The sequence below is a fragment of the Pongo abelii genome, chromosome 1, assembly GCF_028885655.2.
Source record: "Pongo abelii isolate AG06213 chromosome 1, NHGRI_mPonAbe1-v2.0_pri, whole genome shotgun sequence".
Lineage (NCBI taxonomy): Eukaryota > Metazoa > Chordata > Mammalia > Primates > Hominidae > Pongo > Pongo abelii.
Genome location: NC_071985.2, coordinates 94,452,544 through 94,471,009, shown reverse-complemented (window position 1 = coordinate 94,471,009; position 18,466 = coordinate 94,452,544). Strand labels below are relative to the sequence as shown.

At 54.6% G+C, this 18,466-nt stretch overlaps 1 protein-coding gene across 6 annotated transcripts in view; it reads left to right on the top strand.

The window, feature by feature from the left end:
* LMNA (lamin A/C) overlaps positions 1-18,109 on the top strand; it is a 58,409-nt gene extending 40,300 nt beyond the window's left edge. For 3 of the 6 annotated variants that reach the window (XM_024245455.3, XM_063727439.1, XM_063727441.1), the window contains exons 3-13: positions 8,680-8,836; positions 12,449-12,574; positions 12,850-13,020; positions 13,232-13,357; positions 13,934-14,154; positions 14,247-14,469; positions 14,955-15,062; positions 15,147-15,266; positions 15,688-15,777; positions 16,522-16,791; positions 17,114-18,109. In XM_024245455.3, coding sequence (XP_024101223.2) covers positions 8,680-8,836; positions 12,449-12,574; positions 12,850-13,020; positions 13,232-13,357; positions 13,934-14,154; positions 14,247-14,469; positions 14,955-15,062; positions 15,147-15,266; positions 15,688-15,777; positions 16,522-16,791; positions 17,114-17,140 — 1,639 coding nt within the window. In that variant the 3' untranslated portion in view covers positions 17,141-18,109. Of the gene's footprint in view, positions 1-8,679; positions 8,837-12,448; positions 12,575-12,849; positions 13,021-13,231; positions 13,358-13,890; positions 14,155-14,246; positions 14,470-14,954; positions 15,063-15,146; positions 15,267-15,687; positions 15,901-16,521; positions 16,792-17,113 lie in introns of those variants that run through there. The other 3 variants (XM_063727442.1, XM_054551382.2, XM_063727438.1) reach the window with 3 other exon arrangements.
* Positions 18,110-18,466: the final 357 nt, after the last annotated feature.

The window sequence follows — 18,466 nt, the reverse complement described above, 5'->3', positions numbered from 1 at the left end:
GGGGCCCAGTGTACTGACAGGCCGAACTCTAATATTATAGGAGATCTCTGGAAGATTGCAGGGTCTCTTATCCCTCAATATGAGGCAAGGCAAGCCGGGCGCAGTGGCTCACGCCTGTAATCCCAGCACTTTGAGAAGCCAAGGGGAACAGATCACTTCAGGTCAGGAGTTAGAGACCACCCTGGCCAACCTGATGAAACCCTGTCTCTACTAAAAATACAAAAATTAGCCAGAAATTGCTTGAACCCAGGAGGCAGATGTTGCAGTGAGCTGAGATCACGCCACTGCACTCCAGCCAGGGCGACAGAGCAAGACTCCGTCTCAAAAAAATAATACTAATAATAAATAAATAAATAACGGGCAAAGTAGTCCACCAACAAAATGACAGGCAGTGTGATATAGTGGACACCCTAGCCCTCGGTGCCCTTAGTTCTGGGCGTGGCCCTTTCACTAAATTGCTGTGTGACCTTGAGCAAATCGCCTCCCCTCTCTGGCTTTCCTTAGCTGTAAAAGAAAGGGATTGGAGCAGAAAGTCTCCAGAGAACTTTTAGGTTCCAAAGTAGTACAGTGACCCACAAAATGAGAAAACAGTCCTCTAAAATACCAAGCTATTAATAGTAAAATCAAATATAAATAATGTGAATATAGTTAATAGCTAATGTTGTTCTCAATAGAAATGTTTCCCACAAGCTGTGGAATTAAAAATACTACCACATTTCTCTATTTCCCCATGAAAGTTTGTTAGAAATGGTTAAATTGTGACATTACCGTCTTGGCAAATGTTTTGTTTTCATTGCTACTAGGAAAGGACAACTCGTTTTCGATGCCTCTCCCTTCTGGACGGTGGAAAGGGCTGTGTCATAGAGTCGGAAAGGGAGACTCGGCACAGGAATGGCTCCCATTGACCCGTGTTGGGAGCTAGGGTGAAGGCCTAGGAGAGGCAGGACTGTTACCTTAGAGCTGGCCAGGATTAGAGAACAGGGCCTGGAACCCGGGGGAGGGGCATGGTGACCTTGAGCTGCCCACCTTCCACCCTTCCAGCACCCACACTGGCTCCCCCAACCTGTGGCTGGGCTGGGAGGAGGTCTTGGCCCCTACCAATCCCTTAAGGAAGGGGAAAGAGTTTGGGAAGGGGAGTCCTCCCTTCACCCCTGCCTCCCCCAAGTCGTGAGAGAGGAAGCCGGAATCCCGCCTGCCGAAGCCAGGAATAATTCTGGCTGAGATCCCAGGCCCGGCAGGGGCGCTGAGTCACGGTAGAGGGCAGAGTGGAGGGTGGACAGGAGACCCTAAGCTTGTCCAGTCAGGGAAGCAGAGGCTGAGGGGTGGCCTTTTCTTGACAACTACATTCAAGTTGCAGCAAGAAGGACAGTGGTCTGAATTTGACGGGGACAAATGGAAGGGAGATAGGACACATGAGTCCCTTTAGGGCTGGCTCAGGGGATCTAGACTTCATTTCAAGGGGTCTAGGTTCTGGGCAGTTGAGAAGGAGGCTATTTGGAGTCACCAAGGCTCCCCTTTCTTCCCAAAGCTCTAACGCTGCCACCTTCTGCCGGCTAGGAGAGAGCTGTGTCTTCTGAGGCTAGAGCTGGAATGCAGTGAGACCAGACTGCCTAGGTCCTCCCCCATTTCTTCTCCTGACCTTGGGGCGTGGCTCCCACTCTCTCCCAGTGTCCTCAGGGTTAATAACTATGTGCCACCAGATAGAGAGTTAAGGGGCTGCTGAATTGGCTTCTTGTGAAGGGAATCCCCTAAATGTCCCTCCTTTTGGTCACTGGTCTCCCTCCCTCCCCCTTCAGGACATTCTACTATGCTCTTAGGCCATCCCTCCCTCCTCCAGGCACTACTTCTTTTGCTCTATCCCCAAGCCCCACCCCTGCATTTTTGTGACGACACCGGAATGACTTCTAGAGAGAGAGGCCAGGAAGAAGGAAAGTGGCATTGGCAGGAGACCTTGCAGGGGGCGGCTGGTGAGGAAGCCAGCCGCCCATTGTGCAGGACCCCAGTGCCCTGGCCTCTGGCCTCAGGCTTCTCCTGCCTCTGTACAATGCCACGTTGATACGCCCAGCAGCTGTGACTCAGGCCTGGCCCCCTGCCAGGCCCAGCGCTTCTACTGGAGTTGCGTCTGAACATGTCAACAGGCTTCCTATCCCTCTCTCAGCACCAGTTCTCCCCACTTCAGCCCCTCCCTCTGCCTGGAATTAAGACCTGGCTTTGTCTTAGGGAAGGACAGCTGGGAGCCTGGTGGCTCTGGTAGGGGATCTGAGAGGCCTCAGACCCTAGGCATATTTGGCTGTTTGGCAGGTGTCACGCCCAAGGGAAGCATGTGGAAGCAGAGCCATGCCTGCTGTGGGTGCACATGCCCGCGTGAGGAAGTCGGGTGTTTCATCCTGGGGCACCTATGGGCTTTTGAGGTGTACGATATTCAGAACTTCATAGGTTGGGGTTTGGGGAAGGCTCAAGGGGGCTTCTAAGTCTCTGGAACAGCTGCCCCCCTTAGTTCCTCTCTCTCTCTCTCTTTTTTTTTTTTTTTGAGACGGAGTCTCGCTCCGTTGCCCAGGCTAGAATGCAGTGGTGCGATCTTGGTTCACTGCAAACTTCGCTTCCTGGGTTCAAGCAATTCTCCTGCCTCAGCCTCCCAAGTAGCTGGGACTATAGGTGCCCGCCACCATGCCTGGCTAATTTTTGTATTTTTAGTAGAGATGGGGTTTCACCGTGCTGGCCAGGATGGTCTCAAACTCCTGACCTTGTGATCCGCCCACCTTGGCCTCCCAAAGTGCTGGGATTACAGGCGTGAGCCACTGCGCCCAGCCTCAGTTCCTCTCTTTAAGGTCTCCTTTCCAGAGAGGGATAGCACCTCGAATGCCAGGGAGGGGAAGTCTCCACATCCTGCCCTTACCCGAGTTGTGGCAGACCCACAGACTAGCCAAGAAACCAAGCAGTGGTTACTTTGCCGCGTTGGGGGGAGGTGGGGGCTATCAAACCTCATGACTGGCTGCACACAAAGGTGTGGGTATGTGTATATTTGAGGGTGGGTGGGAGTGGCTGTTTCACTAGGCCTCCGTATCACTCTCTTGACTGGGGTATCTCCCAGCAAGCGAGACAGAGGCAGACACACTTCCCAGACTGTCTTACTGGGTCTCTCTGTGTTATTCTCTGCAGTGTCTGTGTGTATTGTGCCATTTTCTATGTTTTGCACCAATCTGCTGTGAGTGTCCTCAGGTGACCTAGGGGCTGGTTTTTAGTGCCTGAGCCTACCCGTCTCCAGGCTTTAGTTTCCCCCTGTAAAAGTATAGGAGTTGGTTCAGGAGAAGGTTCCTCTAGAAGCCTTGAGCCTGTGAACCGTCTAGTCTCAGGGTATTTGGGGGACACACAGAAAAAGCCCCACGACCCAACAGGTAGAACACTGGCTGAAATCAGCAGGGCAGAGCTGAGACAGGCTCAAGTAGGCTGAGGGGTAGGGAGGTTTTGGGTGAATGGGAGGGAGGGACAGAGGGAAGGAGGATATATCGCAGTAGGAGGAGTTGCTGGAACAAAAGGAGGGGTGGTAGGAGTGGCTTGGGGTGGCAGCAGAAGACGCCCTGTCACATGGCAGGAAGTCAACCTGGGCAGAGGTCTAGGTGTCCAGGAGGGGCTGGGTGTGGTGGCTCACACCTGTAATCCCAGGACTTTGGGAGGCTGATGCAGGAGGATTACATGAGGTCAGGAGTTCAAGACCAGCCTGGCCAACGTGGTGAAACCCTGTCTCTACTAAAAATGCCAAAAATTAGCTGGGTGTGATGGCAGGAGCCTGTAATCCCAGCTACTCTGGATGCTAAGGCACAAGAATTGCTTAAACCTGGGAGGTGGAGGTTGCAGGGAGCCGAGATCGCGCCACTGTACTCTAGCCTGGGCAACAGAGCGAGACTCTGTCTCAAAAATAATAATAATAGGGGCCAGGCGCGGTGGCTCATGACTGTAATCCCAGCATTTTGGGAGGTGGAGGCGGGTGGATCACCTGAGGTCAGGAGTTTGAGACCAGCCTGGCCAACATGGCAAAACTCCGTCTCTACTAAAAATAGAAAAATTAGCTAGGCATGGTGGTGCAGGCCTGTAATCCAGCTACTCGGGAGGCTGAGAAGCAGAAGAATCACTTGAACCTGGGAGGCGAAAGTTGCAGTGAGATCACCTGGGCGACAGAATGAGACTCCATCTCAAAATAATAATAATAGTAATAATAATAAATGAAACATTTTTAAATTAAAAAATTAAAATTTTTAAATTAAAATTAAACAAATTAGATGCCCAGGAGGATACAGGAGAGCATTTGCCACCAGGTGGACTCCCTGTACCCACCTGGCCACAGGGGGCGACGTTCCTGGGAGACAGGAAATGCCCAGGGGCTGGGAGACCCTCTGCTCTTCTGCTCCCTTCCTGTGTGCTGCCTGGCGATGGGGAACTCTGAGGGCTGGTGAGTGGGTCTAAGGAGTCCCTGCAGGGCTGGGCCAGCTCCTCCACCTCCCCTTTGTCTTCCCCTCCCACTTGTTATTTTTAGCTACAGTGTCTGTCCCTCTTGCTTCTCCCCCAGACTGGGAGAGGAAACGGAGGCCTCTCCCTCCGGGCCTAGCATGTTGCCCCCAGCAACCGGGCCCAAACAGGCCTGTGGCCGGCCCTGGCTTCCATATCTGGCATCAGAGTTGGGCTGAGCAGGGTGACTCAGAGGGTGGGTCAGTGCCTGGCCCGGTGCCCACCCAGCCCCTTTGCTGTGCTGGTGCCTTTCTTCCCCAAACAGCCCCAAGGGCCCGGGCCTGCTGCAGCCCGGGAGCCAGACTTCCTTGTCCCACCAGGCACAGCCCTGCAGACCCCTGCCTTGGGTCACATTTGCAAGTGCCAACTCTCATTTCTACCTTATTCTTTTCCTCTCTGTTCCCCTCCCCACCCCCTCTCTTCCCTCTTTCTGAGATCAGATTTGCCAGTGATGGGAAGAGTTTAGAAACAGGATGCCCAGCCCTTCTCGCCTCACGAGGCCGCTGGGATGCAGCCACTCCTGTGCTTGGGGAACCTGGAGGATGCAAGGGAAAGGACTGGCACTCTGCTGGCACAGCACCCGGCCTGGGGCAGGACACGGGCGAAGCCAGGGTCTCCCCTGTGAGCACTAGAGGATTTCCCGACCCCTGCCCGGGTATTGTGTGCCTGAGCATGAGTCACCTGAGGGGCCCAGGTTCCCACCCTTCCCAGCTCCTCTGGCCTGCCCCACCCTGTCCTCCCTGCCAACCCAGCACGCGGACAGCACTCAGCGTGTGCTCAGCTTTCCCGATGCCAACCCCCAGTGGAGTGGGCTGCACCACCACCCTGGGACTGAATGCCTGGCCAGGGTCTACTTTGGTCCCTGCTAGGTCTGAGGACCCCTCCTAGGAAGGAAATGGCACTTGGGGGCGGGGGCAGGGAGGAGGGAGGAGAGACACTGGGCTCTACTGTACCCCTAGTCATCTCTTGGGGTGTGCGTGTGGCTCCCTGGCCACAGAGCTCCCGAGGTCTGAGTCATGAGCCCATGGGTGATAGTGGCTTCTTCCCTGCAGATGGGAGCTCCCTGTGCCTAAGAAAACCACAAAGGTTCTTCCTCACTTCCCTCTCTGCTCGTGGTTTCTCTCATCTGCAGGGTGTGTCTTAGTCCTCTAATCTCTCTTTGCAGTGCTAGTCAAAACCACCACCAGGGAAAGACAAATACCCCCCTTACTTTTTTTTTTTTTTTTTTTTGAGATGGAGTCTCGCTCTGTCACCCATGCTGTAGTGCAGTGGCACAATCTCGGCTCACTGCAACCTCCGCCTCCCGAGTTCAAGTGATCCTCCTACCTCAGCCTCCTCAGTAGCTGGGACTACAGGGGCACACCACCATACCCAGCTAATTTTTTTTTTTTTTTTTTGAGATAGAGTCTCACTCTGTCGCCCAGGCTGGAGTACAGTGGCACAATCTCGACTCACTACAACCTCTGCCTCCCAGGCTCAAGCAATTCTCGTGTCTCAGCCTCCCAAAGTGCTGGGATTACAGGTGTGAGCCACCGCGCCCAGCCAGCCCCCTTACTTTCCTTGGAAACCATATACTGTGGCTTGTGCCAAAGTGCTACAGCATGGATTTCCAGCTCCCCTATCTACTTGCTGCGGGACCCTGGATGTAGCTTTCTGTGCCTATTTCCTCAATTGCATAGGAATAGCACCTATCGCATAGGGTAGCTGTGAAGATGACGTGAGTTAACATTATATTTAGAGCAGTGCTTGGTACCTAATAAGCTCTATATAAGTGTTTGCTATTATATTATTATTATCACTGCCACCACCACTTTTGCAAGCAGCAGAAGGTGAAGAGGTTAGACTGAAGAAAAAACTTCTGTGCTCATCAGCCCATAAGCTCGCAGAGCACAGGGATCATGCATCTCTGTTTTCCTCAGTCAGTGTCCGACAGGCACTGGCAAGGAAAGGCTGTTACCAGGGGGAACTCCTGGAATTCCTCCTGGCACCTAAGGAGGCTGGGGAGACAGGACTAGGGAAGAGGTGCCCTTGAGACATCTTCTGAAATCATCCCATCGCCTTCCAGCTTCTTTCAGCTCAGGCTGGCTGGTCAAGGGAACGCTTTGTGCCATAGCATCTGCCCTCTTTCTCCTCCTGGCTTCTCCGTTCTCTCTGGAACTTGTGGCTTAGGAAAGCAGTGAGGTGGAGGAGGAGGAACTCTAGATCAGCAGCTAGAATTGACTGGAATGCTGCTGCTGGCTTTCGGTAATTGACACTGGGCCATTCACCTTCCTCCTCTGCACCTCAGTTTCCTCATCTATAAAAGGGAGAGGGTTGAGCTGAACCAACTCTAAGCTTTTAGTTCTCTAAATTCTGAGAGCCTCCCAGTACAGCCAGCTGTAGCCGTTAGCCTTCAGGGTAGAGAGGCCTCTTCTGGGAAGCCCCAGCCAGCCTGGGAGTCGGCCCAAGGAGTTCGGAATCTAAGTCTGCCCCAGTCGCTTCACTTTACCAGCGGTTTTTCTTCATTTTCCCTCCTCCCCCTGCAGCTGCTTCAGCTTCGGAAAAGTTCTGAAGTCATGGAAAGTTGGGGCTGTGCTCCCAGCCAGGGGCTAGGCCAGATGGCAGCCAAAACCTGAGCTGGGTTTTGACTTTATTTTTAGTTTTTCTGACTGAGACAGAGGAGGGAATACATTCTCCGGTTCTGGAAGGGGCTTTTTTTTGCAGGAGAAAGACACTTGCATTAAACAACTTGTTCTGAGGTGTGGCCAGAGGCCTGGACTGAGCAAGTGTGCAGGCTGGGGGAGCTTCCTCTGGCTTCTCATGTCCTTCCCCTGCCCCTCTGAGTGTCACTCTATCCTCCTCCCTGCCTGGTGGGGGGAGGTGGGGGTGACTCCTTTTTTGGACTCTCCTAAGCGGAACACTGCCTGGGTCTCGTCCTCCAGAGCTTCTGCAAATCTAGCCTTCCTTATCCCTCTTCACAGTGAATTGCTGGGCCTCTTGGAGTTTAGGGCTTTTGTGGTAGAAGAAAAATGTTGGCAGGGATGCTTTTCTCCTTTCCAGGATAGATTTTTCCTTCTGCCCACGCTTGGTTTTCCTTTTTTCCATCTGCTGTGGTGGGCTCATGCTTAATTAAGCACTGATGAGTTACAGATGGCAGCTGGAACCAGGGCCTCTGGATCTTTCCCTCCACTCCCTGGGTCTGCTGCTTTCTCTCACCCTGTATTTGTGAAGCGATTGTAACATCTAGAAAGTTCTTGGGTTCTCTGGAGGTTTTTAAGAAAATAGGACCTTTCTATTTCTCCAGTCCACTAGCAAAAATAATCAGGGGCCCAGAAAAGGTGAGGGAGGTGGCAGAGACAGCGCTGTTCGACTGGTTATAGCTAAAGCTTTACCCATTTTGAGGAGCAGGGAGGCTTAAAGCTGGGGCCCAGATGGACCTGGAGGCCTGGGATCCACATCTGGAGCCAGATGCTGAGGCTGTGGTAGATGGGTAGGGCTCAGCCTTCTCCCAGGGCACGGATGAGGCATGAGGGAGGGAGGCAGGGACCCCTCTGTTCAGTGCAGATCAGGGCACCCAGACTGGGTCCTGAGAAAGGAAAGGGTCAATATTGTGCCTGGTTGTCCTTGTCTGAGGTCCCTCTGAGCTCTAACCAGACTTTCCTTCCCCACAGTCCCACATGTGTAAAAGGGACTAGGAGAGGTGACCAGTACCTTTGGGGCTCAGATCGAGAAGTGCTAGGGACATGTGGGCCATGAGCTTAGTTGTCAGGCTCCTCAGAGGGAGGGAAGCTTGGCCAAAGGGAAGTGGGTGGAGTCCAGGGAGAATGCTAAAGCCCTTTGTGGGAAGGGGTAGGAGACAAAGGTACCCCTGTCTCTTTGGGAAAGAATGGGGGGAGAGAGAGGGAAAAGCATTCATATCACGGGGTAGAGCTCTGCCCTTGGCCCCAGGCACGTTCCTGAGCCCTGAGTCATGGAAAGGGTGGAGAAGCAGGAAGGGGGTTTTCAGGGACCTTGGGGAGGTGGGAGCCCAGCCCCAGAGGCGAGCAGATGCAAACCAACCTAATGCAAGGATGCCCTCTCCTGGTAGTTGCAGGCACAGCAGCGCCAGCCCCCATGGCTGACCTCTTGGGAGCCTGGCACTGTCTAGGCACACAGACTCCTTCTCTTAAATCCACTCTCCCCTTTTTTTTTTTTTAGCAATACCAAGAAGGAGGGTGACCTGATAGCTGCTCAGGCTCGGCTGAAGGACCTGGAGGCTCTGCTCAACTCCAAGGAGGCCGCACTGAGCACTGCTCTCAGTGAGAAGCGCACGCTGGAGGGAGAGCTGCACGATCTGCGCGGCCAGGTGGCCAAGGTGAGGCTACCCTGCAGGGCCCACCCATGGCCCCACCTAACACATGTACACTCACTCTTCTACCTAGGCCCTCCCCCATGTGGTGCCTGGTCTGACCTGTCACCTGATTTCAGAGCCATTCACCTGTCCTAGAGTCATTTTACCCACTGAGGCCATATCTTATCCTAATTTGGCCGCCCATGGGATCTACCACAGTGAATTTAAAGTAATCCAGGAGGCCGGGTGCAGTGGCTTACGCCTGTAATCCCAGCACTTTGGGAGGCCGAGGTGGGCGGATCACAAGGTCAGGAGATCGAGACCATCCTGGCTAACATGGTGAAACCCCGTCTCTACTAAAAATACAAAAAATTAGCCGGGCGTGGCGGCGGGCGCCTGTAGTCCCAGCTACTCGGGAGGCTGAGGCAGGAGAATGGCGTGAACCCGGGAGGTGGAGCTTGCAGTGAGCTGAGATTGCGCCACTGCACTCCAGCCTGGGCGACAGAGCCAGACTCCATCTCAAAAAAATAAAAATAATAAATAAAATAATAAAATAATCCAGGCCAGATGTGGTGGCTCACACCTGTAATCCCAGCATTTTGGGAGGCCAAGGAGGCAGGATTTCTTGAGTCCAGGAGTTTGAGACCAGCCTGGGCAACACAGTGAGACCCCATCTCTAGAAAATAAAAATTTAAAGAAATTAGCTGGGCATGGTGGTGTGCACCTATAGTCCCAGCTACTTGGGAGGCTGAGGCGGGAGGATGGCTTGAAACTGAGAGGTCGAGGATACAGTGAGCTGTGATTGCACCACTGCACTCCAGCCTGGGTGACAGAGGGAAACGCTGTCTCTAGATAAATAAATACATAAAATAAAATGATCCACAAGCCATTTCTACTTAACTTTGCAATGAACTGTACCTGGCCCTAGATCCCTCCCAGTTTGGCCCTCCTGTAGACAAGGGCCTCCTATAGGCCCTTGTGATCTCTCTGGGGAAAAGGAGGACTGGAGTTGATCATCTACTGAGGCCATCATCAGAAGTGGATGGCTAATTACATATGGGACATGTGTTAACAATGCTTTGTGTATATAGAGTGGCCTTTACTTTCAAAACACTCTTCTCCAATTTATCATGTTAAAAGCTAGGAATTGGGCTGGGTGCAGTGGCTCACGCCTATAATCCCAGCACTTTGGGAGGCCAAGGCGGGTGGATCATTTGAGGTCAAGAGTTTGAGACCAGTCTGACCAACATGGTTAAACTCCATCTCTACTAAAAATACAAAATTAGCCGGGTGTGGTGGTGCACACCTGTAGTCCCAACAACTTGTGAGGCTGAGGCAGGAAAATCATTTGAACCCAGGATCAAAGGTGAACTGAGATTGCGCCATTGCATTCCAGCCTGGGCAACCAGAGCAAAACTCTACCTCAAAAAAAAAAAAAAAAGTAGCCAGGCACGGTGGCTCATGCCTGTAATCCTAGCACTTTGGGAGGCAGAGGTGGGCAGATCACCTGAGGTTAGGAGTTCGAGACCAGCCTGGCCAACATGGCGAAACCCCATCTCTACTAAAAATACAAAAATTAGCTGGGCATGGTGGCGGGCACCTGTAATCCCAGCTACTTGGGAGGCTGAGGCAGAAGAATCGTTTGAACCCAGGAGGTGGAGGTTGCAGTGAGCCAAGATCGGGTCACAGCACTCCAGCCTAGGCAACAGAGCGAGACTCTGTCTCAAAAAAACATAAATAAATAAAAATAAAAATAAATAATAAATAAAAGCTAGGAATCAAAGAAGCAGTTTATTCCTAATTTCACAGTCTCATCTGTCCATAGTGGGGCCAGGATTAGAGTCAGTGGCCAAGCTTCCATCCTGGGTTCTTTCCCTTCCCAGGCCCTACCATCATAGTATACCATGGAAAGACCCGGAGAAGCCAGCAGGTTGGCCACCAAACCAAAGCTGGGCCACCTTCCTCCTGGGTCTGGTCTCCAGCCTCCCAGTTGTACCCTTCCCCCAGCCCTTCCTGGATGCACTGATAAGCCTGTGCTTCCTTGCCCTGTTTTTCTTTATAAATAGAGACATGTTCTCCTCTCTCTCTCTTTTTTTTGAGACAGAGTCTTACTCTGTCACCCAGGCTGGAGTGCAATGGCACGATCTCGGCTCACTGCAACCTCTGTCTCCTGGGTTCAAGCAATTCTCCTGCCTCAGCCTCCCGAGTAGCTGGGATTACAGGTGCCCGCCACCATGCCCAGCTACTTTTTGTATTTTTAATAGAGACTGGGTTTCACCACGTTGGTCAGGCTGGTCTTGAACTCCTGACCTCAGGTGTTCTGCCTGCCTCGGCCTCCCAAAGTGCTGGGATTACAGGCGTGAGCCACCACGCCCGGCAAGACGTGTTCTGTGTTGTTGAGGCTGGTCTTGAACTCCTGGCCGCAAGAGATCTTCCTGCCTCAGCCTCCCAATGTGCTGGGATTATAGGCATGAGCCATCACACTTAGCCCAGCCTGTGCTTTCTTAAATGAAAATATAAGCATACAGCTGGGTGTGGTGGCTCACACCTGTAATCCCAGCACTTTGGGAGGCCAAGGTGGGCGGATCACGAGGTCAGGAGATCGAGACCATCCTGGCCAACATGGTGAAACCCCGTCTCTACTAAAAATACAAAAATTAGCTGGGTGTGGTGGCGCATGTCTGTAGTCCCAGCTATTCGGGAGGCTGAGGCAGGAGAATGGCATGAACCTGGGAGGCATAGCTTGCAGTGAGCCGAGATCGCGCCATTGCACTCCAGCCTGGGTGACAGAGCGAGACTCTGTCTGAAAAAAAGAATGAAAAGAAAAAAAGAAAATCTAAGTGCGGTGCTCCCCTGCTCAACATCCTCAGGTTCTTTTCATGGCAGATAAGGGCATCTCTTCATGAACCAGCCCCTGCCTACTGACCCAGCCACCTCTCCCATCCCTTCCCACCCCGTACTTCAGGCTTCAGCAGTACTGATCTTTCCAAAAACCCCAGAACACGCATGCCTTCATACCTCTGTGTCTGTGCATGCTTGTTTCTGCCCTTGAAGTCGTGACAGTAACTCTCTGTAGGCCCTGCTAGCCTGTCCCTTGGGTCTTAGCCTCTTGGAGGCCTTCCCAGAGCCCCCTAAAAATACCCCAGGCATACTTTGGTTCCTTCTCTCGTGTCCCCTCAGTACTTTGCACATACCTCCTTTATAGCAGTTGTTATGCTGTGCCAGAGAAGGGAGTCCTGTGGCTGGGGGGCATATATCTTTTCTTTTTGAGACAGAGTCTAGCTGTGTTGCCCAGGCTGGAGTGCAACAGTGCGATCTTGGCTCACTGCAACCTCCACCTCCTGGATTCAAACGATTCTCGTGCCTCAGCCTCCTGAGTAGTGGGGACTACAGGTGTGTACCACCATCATGCCCGGCTACTTTTTTGTATTAGATATATCTTTTCTCTCTTAGCACAGTATCTACCAAGAGTGAGTGAGTAGATGTCCTGACCCCTGCAGGCATCCAAGGCCCTCCTTCCCTGGACCTGTTTCCACATGTATGAAGGGGTGCACGGGCAGCAGCCCACCTCTCAGCTTCCTTCCAGTCCTTGTGTTCTGTGACCCCTTTTCCTCACCTCTGCCTGCTTCCTCACAGCTTGAGGCAGCCCTGGGTGAGGCCAAGAAGCAACTTCAGGATGAGATGCTGCGGCGGGTGGATGCTGAGAACAGGCTGCAGACCATGAAGGAGGAACTGGACTTCCAGAAGAACATCTACAGCGAGGTGGGGACTGTGCTTTGCACGCCAGAGGGCTGGAGCTGCGTCATGACAGACTTGGGCTGGGCTTGGGGGGACCAGCTGCGTGCAGAGCTCACCTTCCTGAGTCCCTTGTCCTAGTGGACAGGGAGTTGGGGGTGGCCAGCACTCAGCTCCCAGGTTAAAGTGGGGCTAGTAGTGGCTCGTGGAGTAGGGCTGGGCAGGGAGCCCCGCCCCTGGGTCTTGGCCTCCCAGGAACTAATTCTGATTTTGGTTTCTGTGTCCTTGCTCCACCCTTCCAGGAGCTGCGTGAGACCAAGCGCCGTCATGAGACCCGACTGGTGGAGATTGACAATGGGAAGCAGCGTGAGTTTGAGAGCCGGCTGGCGGATGCCCTGCAGGAACTGCGGGCCCAGCATGAGGACCAGGTGGAGCAGTATAAGAAGGAGCTGGAGAAGACTTATTCTGCCAAGGTGCTTGCTCTCGCCTGGTTCCCTCACTGCCTCTGCCCTTGGCAGCCCTACCCTTGCCCACGCTGGGCTATGCCTTGGGGGGATCAGGCAGATGGTGGCAGGGAGCTCAGGGTGGCCCAGGACCTGAGGCTGTAGCAGTGATGCCCAACTCAGGCCTGTGCCTCCACCCCTCCCGGTCACCACAGTCCTAACCCTTTGTCCTCCCCTCCAGCTGGACAATGCCAGGCAGTCTGCTGAGAGGAACAGCAACCTGGTGGGGGCCGCCCACGAGGAGCTGCAGCAGTCGCGCATCCGCATCGACAGCCTCTCCGCCCAGCTCAGCCAGCTCCAGAAGCAGGTGATACCCCACCTCACCCCTCCCTCCAGGGGCCTAGAGTCTGGGCAGGATGCAGGCTGGAAGCCTGGGGTTGGGTTGGGAGGTTCCTGAGGAGGAGAGGGATGAAAAGTGTCCCCAGAACCACAAAGAAGGGTCGCAGGATGTGGAGTCAGATGGCCTGTGTGCTGTTTCTGTTCACTCTTACCTCACCTTCACTTCTCAGGGCTTTGATTTTCCCATTCGAAAATGGAGGCTGTTCTTAATCTCCCTAACTCAGAGTTGCCATAAGACTCTGCAATGTGAGGTATTAAAAGCGTCAGTATTTTTCTAGCTGGCTGTGCCATTTGTGACAGGAGAAAAAGAGTCTAGCCTTAGAACGAGGTTTCAGTTAGACAAGGGGAAGGACTTCCCAGTTGCCAGCCAAGACTATGTTTAGAGCTTGTGATGTTCAGAGCTGGCTCTGATGAGGGCTCTGGGGAAGCCTCTGATTGCAAATCCTGGAGAGAGTAGCCAGGTGTCTCCTACACCAACCCACGTCCCTCCTTCCCCATACTTCGGGCCCTTGGGAGCTCACCAAACCTTCCCACCCCACTGCAGCTGGCAGCCAAGGAGGCGAAGCTTCGAGACCTGGAGGACTCACTGGCCCGTGAGCGGGACACCAGCCGGCGGCTGCTAGCGGAAAAGGAGCGGGAGATGGCCGAGATGCGGGCAAGGATGCAGCAGCAGCTGGACGAGTACCAGGAGCTTCTGGACATCAAGCTAGCCCTGGACATGGAGATCCACGCCTACCGCAAGCTCCTGGAGGGCGAGGAGGAGAGGTGGGCTGGGGAGACGTTGGGGAGGTGAGGGCAGTGTCCTCTGGCCGGCGACTGGCCTTGACTAGACCCCCACTTGGTCTCCCTTTCCCCAGGCTACGCCTGTCCCCCAGCCCCACCTCGCAGCGCAGCCGTGGCCGTGCTTCCTCCCACTCATCCCAGACACAGAGTGGGGGCAGCGTCACCAAAAAGCGCAAGCTGGAGTCCACCGAGAGCCGCAGCAGCTTCTCACAGCACGCACGCACTAGCGGGCGCGTGGCCGTGGAGGAGGTGGACGAGGAGGGCAAGTTTGTCCGGCTGCGCAACAAGTCCAATGAGGTAGGCTCCTGGTCAGGGTCTAAGGGGATACAGCTGCATCAGGGAGAGAGTGGCAAGACAGAGGGATGGCATGTGGAGAGAGGAACATCCTTGCCCTCAGAGGGTGGACCAGGGTGAGCCTGTATATCTCTTCCACACTCTAGTTCCAGGCCTGGCTCCTGGACTCTTTGGCTGTGAGACCTTGAGCAGGTTATTTAACCTCTCAGAGCATCAGTTTCCTCATCCGTAAAATGGGGACGAATAATGATCCCTAAGTCTTTGAGTTGTCGGGAAGATGAAAGATAAGGTATCCGTGTGCCTGGTGCTGCGTATGTGTCCACAGATCATGGCTATTATCCCCAGGGGGAAGGGCAGTGACAGGGGTGGGTGTAGATGGAAGGAGAGGCCTCAATTGCAGGCGGGCAGAGGGCTGAGCCTTTGAGCAAGATACACCCAAGAGCCTGGGTGAGCCTCCCCCACCTTCCTCTTCTCTATCTTCCCGGCAGGACCAGTCCATGGGCAATTGGCAGATCAAGCGCCAGAATGGAGATGATCCCTTGCTGACTTACCGCTTCCCACCAAAGTTCACCCTGAAGGCTGGGCAGGTGGTGACGGTGAGTGGCAGGGCGCTTGGGACTCTGGGGAGGCCTTGGGTGGCGATGGGAGCGCTGGGGTAAGTGTCCTTTTCTCCTCTCCAGATCTGGGCTGCAGGAGCTGGGGCCACCCATAGCCCCCCTACTGACCTGGTGTGGAAGGCACAGAACACCTGGGGCTGCGGGAACAGCCTGCGCACGGCTCTCATCAACTCCACTGGGGAAGTAAGTAGGCCTGGGCCTGGCTGCTTGCTGGACGAGGCTCCCCCTGATGACCAACATCGGAGCCAGCTGCCCCCAACCCAAATTTGCCAATTCAGGGCCCCTTTCTAGAGCTCTGTGTTGCAGGTCCCAGACTTACCCACCCAGTAGGCAAACCAAAAGATGCTTCCTCAACAGCACAAGGGGTGGAAGTTAGACAGTGAGGATTGTTAAAGGCAGAGCCATACTCCTACCCGGAGAGCTTGACAGTGTCCCTCCGGGGTGGAAATGAGTTCCTTAGCTCCGTCACCACAGAGGACAGAGTAAGCAGCAGGCCGGATAAAGGGCAGGCCACAAGAAAAGTTGCAGGTGGTCACTGGGGTAGACATGCTGTGTAACCCTTCCCTGGCCCTGACCCTTGGGCCTGGTTCCATGTCCCCGCCAGGAGGTGGCCATGCGCAAGCTGGTGCGCTCAGTGACTGTGGTTGAGGACGACGAGGATGAGGATGGAGATGACCTGCTCCATCACCACCACGTGAGTGGCAGCCGCCGCTGAGGCCGAGCCTGCACTGGGGCCACCCAGCCAGGCCTGGGGGCAGTCTCTCCCCAGCCTCCCCGTGCCAAAAATCTTTTCATTAAAGAATGTTTTGGAACTTTACTCGCTGGCCTGGCCTTTCTTCTCTCTCCTCCCTATACCTTGAACAGGGAACCCAGGTGTCTGGGTGCCCTACTCTGGTAAGGAAGGGAGTGGGAACTTTCTGATGCCATGGAATATTCCTGTGGGAGCAGTGGACAAGGGTCTGGATTTGTCTTCTGGGAAAGGGAGGGGAGGACAGACGTGGGGCATACCCGCCCTGCCTCTCTCCCCCATTCTTGTTGCATGCATATCCTCTCATTTCCGTCATTTTTCCTGCAAGAATGTTCTCTCTCATTCCTGACCGCCCCCCCACTCCAATTAATAGTGCATGCCTGCTGTCCTACAAGCTTGCTCCCTTTCTCTCTTCTTTTCCTCTTAAGCTCAGAGTAGCTAGAATAGAGTCAGAGTCACCGCTCTGGTTCTCTGTCCCCAAGTCTTCCTGAGCCTTCTCCCCTTTTATGTCTTCCCTCTCCTCCTCCGGGCCCCTGGCCTCCCAAACCCCTGTTGCCCGCTGGCTCCTTAGGCACAGAACCCCACCTTCCTGCCTGGCGGCTGGGAGCCTGCAGGAGCCTGGAGCCTGGTTGGGCCTGAGTGGTCAGTCCCAGACTCGCTGTCCCGCCTGAGCCTTGTCTCCCTTCCCAGGGCTCCCACTGCAGCAGCTCGGGGGACCCCGCTGAGTACAACCTGCGCTCGCGCACCGTGCTGTGCGGGACCTGCGGGCAGCCTGCCGACAAGGCATCTGCCAGCGGCTCAGGAGCCCATGTGGGCGGACCCATCTCCTCTGGCTCTTCTGCCTCCAGTGTCACGGTCACTCGCAGCTACCGCAGTGTGGGGGGCAGTGGGGGTGGCAGCTTCGGGGACAATCTGGTCACCCGCTCCTACCTCCTGGGCAACTCCAGTCCCCGAACCCAGGTGAGTTGTCTCTGCTTTGTCTCCAAATCCTGCAGGCGGGTCCCTGGTCATCGAGGGGTAGGACAAGGTGGCCTTGCAGGGGGGAGAGCCTGCCTTCTCTTCCGCAGCCCGGGGGAGTGGGAGCCTCCTCCCCACAGCCTGAGTCCTAGACAGCTCACCTCTGCATCCTGCGCCTCTTGTCTGAGCCCCAGACTGGAGGGCAGGGGCAGGGCTGGAGTATGAGGGATGGGGGAGATGCTACCTCCCTTCTAGGGGCCAGGGGAGGGAGGGTCTGGGTCCAGGCCCTGCTGCTCACATCTCTCTCCTCTGTTTTCTCTCTTAGAGCCCCCAGAACTGCAGCATCATGTAATCTGGGACCTGCCAGGCAGGGGTGGGGGTGGAGGCCTCCTGCGTCCTCCTCACCTTATGCCCACCCCCTGCCCTGCACCTCATGGGAGGGGGCTTGAAGCCAAAGAAAAATAACCCTTTGGTTTTTTTCTTCTGTATTTTTTTTTCTAAGAGAAGTTATTTTCTACAGTGGTTTTATACTGAAGGAAAAACACAAGCAAAAAAAAAAAAAAAGCATCTATCTCAATCCTAATTTCTCCTCCCTTCCTTTTCCCTGCTTCCGGGAAACTCCACATCTGCCTTAAAACCAAAGAGGGCTTCCTCTAGAAGCCAAGGGAAAGGGGTGCTTTTATACAGGCTAGCTTCTGCTTTTCTGCCCTGGCTGCTGCCCCCACCCCGGGGACCCCGTGACATGGTGCCTGAGAGGCAGGCATGGAGGCTTCTCCGCCAGCCTCCTCTGGACGGCAGGCTCACTGCCAGGCCAGCCTCCGAGAGGGAGAGAGAGAAAGAGAGAAGACGGCTTGAGCCGGGCCCCTGGGCTTGGCCTGCCGTGATTCCACTACACCTGGCTGAGGTTCCTCTGCCTGCCCCGCCCCCAGTCCCCACCCCTGCCCCCAGCCCCGGGGTGAGTCCATTCTCCCAGGTACCAGCTGCGCTTGCTTTTCTGTATTTTATTTAGACAAGAGATGGGAATGAGGTGGGAGGTAGAAGAAGGGAGAAGAAAGGTGAGTTTGAGCTGCCTTCCCTAGCTTTAGACCCTGGGTGGGCTCTGTGCAGTCACTGGAGGTTGAAGCCAAGTGGGGTGCTGGGAGGAGGGAGAGGGAGGTCACTGGAAAGGGGAGAGCCTGCTGGCACCCACCGTGGAGGAGGAAGGCAAGAGGGGGTGGAGGGGTGTGGCAGTGGTTTTGGCAAACACTAAAGAACCCTTGCCTCCCCGTTTCCCATCTGCACCCCTTCTCTCCTCCCCAAATCAATACACTAGTTGTTTCTACCCCTGGCTGCTGTGGTATCTTTGTTGGTGGACGTCGCTGTGTGTACTGAGGTGCAGACTTGTGGGCATGCGCGTGCGCACACATACACACACACACACACACACACACACACAGCGCCGCACGGTCACTGCATCCTCCTGTTCATTGCTGCCCAGCCCTGCCCTGCTCCAGGGGAAACAATTAGAGATCAGAGCACTTTGGGTGCACATCTGGGCACTCGGTGGTGGCTGAGGGGGAAAGGCTTTGATATAACCATCACCACCCACTGTACGGCTCTCTCCCAATGGAAGTCCTTCAGAGAAGCAGCACCTGAAGGAGGGCGTTTGCTAACTAACTTCCCTCGTCCACCAGCACTT